Source organism: Haplochromis burtoni, unplaced genomic scaffold (genome assembly GCF_018398535.1).
Source record: "Haplochromis burtoni strain Fernald_Lab_line unplaced genomic scaffold, NCSU_Asbu1 Contig_95, whole genome shotgun sequence".
In the NCBI taxonomy this organism is placed as follows: Eukaryota; Metazoa; Chordata; class Actinopteri; order Cichliformes; family Cichlidae; genus Haplochromis; species Haplochromis burtoni.
In genome coordinates, this window is record NW_024582456.1 from 1,834,685 (window position 1) to 1,842,497 (window position 7,813).

At 42.3% G+C, this 7,813-nt stretch overlaps 1 protein-coding gene across 3 annotated transcripts in view; it reads left to right on the top strand.

Moving 5' to 3' along the window:
* Positions 1-6,281: 6,281 nt before the first annotated feature.
* The window catches only part of dock5 (dedicator of cytokinesis 5), a 38,464-nt gene continuing 36,932 nt past the window's right edge, over positions 6,282-7,813 (top strand). Inside the window, exon 1 of one of the 3 annotated variants that reach the window (XM_005927001.3) lies at positions 6,282-6,500. In XM_005927001.3, coding sequence (XP_005927063.1) covers positions 6,458-6,500 — 43 coding nt within the window. In that variant the 5' untranslated portion in view covers positions 6,282-6,457. The remainder of the gene's footprint in view (positions 6,501-7,813) is intronic. The other 2 variants (XM_005927000.3, XM_042222813.1) reach the window with 2 other exon arrangements.

Below are 7,813 nucleotides of genomic sequence, written 5' to 3' on the forward strand. Positions count from 1 at the left end.
TATTCAGTGTCCAAGTCCTGTGACTCACTTGCACATGTCAGGATGGAAATTTTTCCTTCCTAATTAGCCCCTGAGCTTCTTTTTCTTTCATTCAGAGTCTTAAAGTAAAATGCTACTGTTGCACTAGAATGTTAATGGAGGTTAATGGAAAAGTACAGAAATGGCAGCCAGAGGGCCTTGCTTCTGTTCACCACGATAAATCAGCTCACAACTGACTGAGAGGAGGAGGGCTGCAGCAAACCAGCACGGTCAGCAAGTCTGGATCATCTTAGGTCTTATTCAGCAAAAAAAAAGAAAAGAAAAAACACACACCAGTCCACAATTAAAATGCATGAAAAACAACACACGACACAATAAATTTTCAGTGTATCGGGCAAGCATTAATCTTTTAGCTTTTCAACATGACAAAGCCAATAAAGTCTCCTTAGATTTCCAGTAACTTGTGAAACCAAAGGCTGGTGTTAACGAATTGTGTTAAGCTGGCGTTTTAGGCTTTTTAAGTCAGCAGGTCGTCCGCTGTCCCGTCTGTGTTTGATCAGCGAGCTGACACCGGTGTTTTTTTCCTGCTGCCTCACCCTCATCCACATCACTGTCCATAAATCAGGGCGCCCTGAAACCTTTATGACTCAGCTAGTCTGCTGCACCAAAGAATCTGGCAAAGTGTCAGCTCATGCAGAACAGCGAGGAGTGGAGGAAGAAGAGAGAGCAATTTCATTATTTCATTAGGGAGAAAGACAGACAGATTGAGGGTGGACTCGGGGGGTGGGGGCATTGGAATAGCTTGCTGCATTAAAACCTTGACAGAGGACAGACTGTCTTTATCCAGCAAATAGGTGGAGGATTTCAGGGCTTCCTTTAGGCATTTGCAGAGATGCAGTTCTTATCACTTAAGTAAACCCCAAACACACACACACACACACACACACACAAATGGGATACACAAATGGTTAGAAGTGCTGCATCATATAATTTTAAGCACATAATGGCCCTTTTAATTCATTCAGCAGATTTCCTACTCAGTGTCGCATGTATAAAGGCAATGCCCTAAACACTGTGCAGTATCTTTTGCCACTCTCTCGCCATCCCCCATGTCCTCAATTTACCTCACTCGGTGCTACACACACCGCCATCCTCCTCGTTATGTTGCTCTTGGTTGCCACAGTAGAGTCGGTCCAGAGGAGCACTCCGTTTAATTATTAGAAATTCCACTTTAGAGTGAATTTGGCTTTGTGTTACACACACCTTTCACCACTCAGACAGAGCAATACAGCAAATGTTTTTTTTACTGGATTAAAAGACCACTAATTACATACCACTGGGTGGATTATAACACACAAACCACGCTGCACATAGAATGCTGAAAAGGGTATAAGGCTGCTCGGAGCAGAAATAGTAAACCACCAGTAGGATGTATAGCTATTCTCCCACTTGCCTTCCATACAGCTAGGGAGCCTCGCAAGGTTTTGTGCATGTGTGTGCCTACAGCTTGTGTGAAGCAGCTCAGGGCACAGTGGGGGACAGATCCCCTGTAAATGCAGCATATCAAAGCAAGGCTGTATTATTTTTATAACATTTCATCTCTCAGATACTGACTTTCAGCTCGTGTTTCATCTGTCACATTTGGGCTGTGAACGGACTGGTGTATAAATCTTATGGCCCTCTTCCTCTTCTGGGCATAACACTATGTTAGAGGCAGGGAGGCCTATCACCGGGGCCCACCGGAGACCTCCAAGAGTTACATCCCTTTGATGAAAAAGAGAGAGAGAGAGAGAGAGAGAGAGAGAGAGAGAGAGAGAGAGAGAGAGAAAACAAAGAGCTGGAGGTGCAGCAGGAGATATTGACAAAAACCAAGCTAAAAAAAGTGTCAGGATTGTACAGTAAGTGTAAACTCTTGTTTTATGATGTAGATGAAATTAACTGATTCAACTTTGTGTCAGATTTAGAAAGAAATTACTAGTCAATAGATATACATTCACTCCCGTGTAAACACCCTGGATCATTTGACATAGTCAACATTAAAAATTGAATATAGACCTTCTGTTATGATCACTATCATTATAATTTCCAAAGGGTAAAAATCTCAGGAGTAATAGTGGTTTGTAGATTGTTACAAATATCATGAAAGTATCGATAATTTCAATATCAATGCCGATATTGGTATCGGCTCGATACTAGGGTGACTGATACGACCAAAATTTGCAGTCTGGCACAGCATTAATCTACAAAGCAGAATCCCAGCATTACTAATCTTTTGTGGTCTTTTATGGAATATTAATTAAGTTGTTTTGTTAAAACAAAAAGCTGCACTTTGATACACTCTGGTGTACATGCCTAAGAAAACATGAGCATGAACTCTTTTTTTAAAAAAAAAAAACACTGCAGGAATGAATGCTTTCCATGTCTTTGGAAAGATGGTGTTTTCACCTTGAAAGCAGCACTTGTCGTCCAGATTATGGGTTTTAAATTGTAGGTGGGCGGGCATGTGCTCCCAGGCTCCGGTCCAGACAGTGATTGTGGTGGCACTGCAGTCTGTCTTTTTCTCTTTTTTTTGGATGGATGTTCAACACGGAAATCTGGATAAGAGTTGCAGCTCCCTCTGCTGATCTGAGAGAATGGTCTAATTAAAAAGCCTGTGTCAAAAGAGCCCTCACGCTGGCCTGGAAGGCAGCAGGCAGAGACCCTTTCATTTAAAGAGGTTGCAAACTCCAGTTCTATAAATAGATTCTCATGTGTACATACAGCTTAGCTTCAATTTTCAGATGGCCTCATGCACCCACTTTCAGTGCTACAAAGAATGCTTCAGTGAGTCAGATGGAGACAAATGGGAAAGCCTCAGGGTGCATCCCTTCTCTTGCATCACAACCTGAAAATGAGATGTTAGGCATGTGGATACAAATGTGCTGAAGCTTGTTTAGACTATACCTGTGAAAGTGGAGGGTGTGATCACATATATTGACACTGTATATTTCCTTAAGTCATGTGAGGGCTACATTTATCGTCCTGTAGAAATAACACTGTTTATCTAACTAGGATCTTTGCACAGGAAATGTGGTGACACGTCAGCAGGCTTCAAAAGCATGCAGCAAACATGAGAAACAGAAGCTTTTTTTTTTTTTTCAAAACTACAAATGTCTCAGAAAAAGAAACAACAGAGAAAGTCAACAGGAGCCTGTGCCCCAGGATGTAGAGTTGTCATGCACTGGCAGGGCATTGACCTATCCTCATAGAGCTGCTGGACTGAGCAATTACCTGTATCTGCAGCCTGACAGCCAGGTGGATGCCCAACCCCAATTTGCCTTTGGCATCTTGTGGTTCTGGCTGTGGACCTATAAATCCATTAAGCCTTTTTTGTCGACTTGTGTTTCAGGAACTGAACCGCCCTCCCTCAGAGGGGGCAGTGCGACTCTGTGCTCAGATCCCTTCCACTTAGAAGTCTCTGAGGCCTCCGTGCTTTCCTCACATTATACTAGAAAATCAGAATTCACTGAGTTTAGTAATTCCCGACGCTGAGGAAAAGTCAACTCAGGTCAAGCTTTATAACACTTCATACATATGGATGCCCATTGTGCTTCATCTTTGTGCATGCCACAAAAAACAAAACAAAATGCACACACACGGGCATATGCATTCAAGCTTTTCCCTGCAGAAAAAAACTCATCAAATGCAGCAGAAAATAACAAGGTGGACGCTGGATTGAGAGCTTATTTATTATTATTTCAGCTGTCTGTCATACTAGATGCACATTCATCTGTCCGACGATACACTGAGAAAGCCCGAGGCAATGTAAACGGATAGTGTATCCCGCAATAAAGACAAAAAGATTACTGCTAGCTCTGATTTTTTTTTTATCTACCATATCAGCAGCACATCCTCATCACCAGGACAACTTCTTTGCTTTCATGTAGGAAGCTGAGAACAAACAGTGTTTATGTCCCAGCTGTTGTGGCTCTGAGCTGCTTGTGCAACCTGTTTCCATTTACTTTGCACATGTGCACACGGCTGGATTATAAACTGTTTTATTTCCAGAAAAAGGAGGCTTTATTATCAAAATACTGCACCTAGTCAAAGAGTAGCGCAGGCGTCTGCCTGACCTGATCTAAATGAGACAATGAGGGCAAAAGGGGTTTCTAGTAAGGAACAGCCTGTCTCCTTCTATTGCTTATGGAGCATTAAACTTCAGGTGAACTCTGGGGTTCAGTCAGCTTGTAACTCGGTCTCTCGCGCTCTCTCTCTTTCAAACACACACACTAACACACCAGTGCACGCAGACACCCATCTAAATTTCATGATTTCTCCTTATGGAGGAAGAGCAGAAGTAGATATTAAAAAAATACCATGGCAGACCATAAATGTGACTCAAGAATGAGGCTTATCTATAGTACTGCAATAGCAGACAGCAGTCAGGTGATGGCACTGTTGCATTCCTTTTTGCAAGCTTGAGTGTTTTCTTTATAACTTCCCAAAAGCAACTCTTTACATTTCATATGAGAGATTTTGCCCAAAGCACAAGAAGAATCAGAGGCAAAAAGGGCACGAGCAGATGCGAACACCCTCCTACAATGAACTCAGCGAGCACCTACGGCTCAGCCAGAAATAGGTCACAATAATCATCTGTAACGGCTCAAGTCATAACCTTGAAAATTCAGTTACAAAATACATCCCTGGTCCCCAGTATTCTGGATGGCCTCAGTCAGTGTACTTAAACCATTTAGCTCTGTAAAACTGGTTAAACTTACAGCAGAAAGAAAACATGCACAGTCACTCAAAATCCTATCAACTAAGAGCAGAAATGCTTTCCGGCTTTAATTAATTACAGTTTTGTCTATAGGCTTATAAAGTGCTATTTTGTAGTTCCCATATGTTTAATAGTCCCCCACACCACAACCACCCTTTTTTAAATAACAGCTTCTAATCAGACTGCTCTGCATTAGTAATAATTCATTACAAGCTGTGTTCAAAAAAGAGACACATCACAATAGATGGGGGACAGAATAATGGAAATTGTCCTGGTACAACAAAAGCACCACGGCTGAACATTACTGACAGCACCATTTGGTTGACCAGTGGCAGCAGAAAAATAAACACATATGACGGGCAAACAAAAGGCTGAATGGGCTACCAGATCTCAGAGCCAACAGCTGTAAATTACTTCAGTGGGTAGGGGATGGGAAGGCAAAGGGAGGGGAAAGGGTGAAGTCTCATCTCACTGATGGACAAATCAGCAGTTGTGTTTTCTGGCATTGCCTCCATAGGCTTCTCCTAATTTTGTGGCTTTCATGGAATGGGCCACAGTTAAATCAGATATAGTCTTGACTATGAGAGCATAACTAGAGAGGGGCCGAACAATCCAAATATCAGTAGTACCAATACTAACGCTGATATTGGTATTGATACTAGCATGACAGGATCGATATTTTGTTTCTTTCCCAAAGTCAGTATGCAGCCCACAGGATTGTGATAAATAAATATTTGTTTTTTGAAAATGAAAAAATATGCTAAATATACTATTAAAATGTCTATAGCCTATAACACATTTAAACAACAGAACTTGGCCCTAAGTGCTTTAAAGACAGGCTCATTTATATTCCACGTCTCCAAAAAACATAGTTTCAAAAATAAATGAACATTTGAAAGGTGTGTTTTGTTGTGCTAATTGTTGTGGAAAATAAAAAGCAAAGTGTAATCAATAAAATTGTTCAAATGTGTGAAGAACTTGTAATTGGATGATAAGTCATGACACAGTGATCTCCCTCATGTAAGCTGCCTTTAAGGTATAAGTATCATTCTCGGTATTGGTATACCGATACTGGTACCAACATTTGCAGTATCACACAGTGCTGAGCACCACCAGCTGCAGCAGGGACTCTGCAGTTCAATCTCATTTTGAATTAAAAAACAATAACCTGGCTATCATTTATTTATTGCTCATCAGTGATTTATAACTCTGTCTTCAATTAATTATTCCTCTGTAAGATTGTCAACTTGTGAGGCAGTGGCCTCCTGAAACCGACACTATCGGGAGTCACTGGAGCAAAGCGAGAGATAGTTCAGTCTTCTCTAATTTCCCCGAATTCAATTTGAAGCTCATTTGAGGATTTATGAGGAACTGTTAAAGTTATCGATTGACTGATGGCGAGAGCAAAATAGCTGCTGGGACTAAGGTTGCCTGGGACAACTACCTCCCCTTGATGAAATAAGTCCCTGCGGTGTATTGTGGGACTGCCCTGCGTTGTATTGCGCTGGGGGTTGGGGGTTAGCTCGTCAAGTGAATGGTTCACGCCTATCCCGCTCTCTCCTCTCTCGGCCGTGTTGTGCCCTCCTCTCCCCTCCCCGTGAACAAGTTATGATGGCGGAACTGTAGATCTCGGGACGAGCAGGAGTGCACCGCCCGCCCTCGGTTAGCAAGTGTATATACTTATTTATTTATCCACCCAACTTCACGTCTTCCCCCTCAGCTATGACCCGCTGGATTCCTACTAAAAAAGAGAAGTACGGAGTGGGTAAGTGTTTGTATTTAACTACGTGCCCACCACCCCTCTTTATTATTTTCTTTTGCTAGTGAACAACTCTCCGCGTTAACTCCCAGAAACTCCACCAACTTCAAGAGGGACAAGAGTCGGGAAGTTGGGAAACTTAAGTTACTGGCGACTTTGTTGCTGTTGTTCTTTGTGACCTGAAGTGATTGTTACCACACTGTTGCCCAACTGGGTTTCACAAGCTTCCCTGTGGGGGCTTGTTCTCCCGTTTGTCCCTCTGTGCAGTTTGGTTTTAAGTGAGAAATTATTTACAGTTCAGTTACTACAATGTGCGAGGAGAAATGGGGGAAGAGCCGGGAGTTCAGTGAACGTATCAGCCATTCTTGAGTTTATAATCCCGCCGAGCTGAAGCTGTGCTGTAGTTAAGGTGAACTTGAATGAATCGTCATTTTGCTGAAAGGTCCTTTCCTTCAAGGACTCCTGTCGGGCCCCCACATGGGATCCGCTGCTGTGACTGCATGCCTCATGTGAGATAGTGGAGGAATGTTATTTGCATAGGCACGAGAGGAACTTTGTGGACAAGTGGCATTTGGCTACATTTACATAAGACTGTAATGTGTCAATGCAGTGGACCATGACCACGTAGCATATGTTTGTGGTCCTCACGACTGTATTTTACACTTAAGTTTGTTAAACTAAGGTGTGGCCCTTCCACCTGTGTGTGTGTGTGTGTGTGTGTGTGTGTGTGTGTGTGTGTGTGTGTGTGTGTGTGTGTTTGAGCTTGCAGTTTACTTTGCATGTATGAATGCATACACGTATGCTCGTGCTATCAGGTACCAGTTATCCACGCCCTCAAGGCAAATCAGCACAACTGTTGTCTCTGTTAGGAATCCCTTTGATGTTTACTGTAAAGATTTTATAGCCTACACAGGTTGTCTGGTCATCGGTTTCTTCCCTGAGTCACTGCTGGATCTTTTGCTTTAAGCTACAGACACTTACCAATATCGCTTCCTGGTGTACTACACACATGAGAGTGAATATATCTGGTGTCTTTTTTTCCCTTCTTCTCTGGATGAATCACAGCTTAGGACTGAAATACCTTGGCTGTGTTCTCTAACCTGGATCCCCCGCCCATGACTTTATTTTGGCTTTAAATAAAATGTTCTGTGCTCGATTTGCTGTTGTGACTAAAAATATTTCTAAGCCACAATTCTAAGGCCGCATGTGTTTCTCTGCACACAAACTCTGCCTTTTGGTTTGCATGTGACCTTGTTTTAGCAGCTGATATCGAGGAATATATATATATATGTATGTGTGTATATATATATATATATATA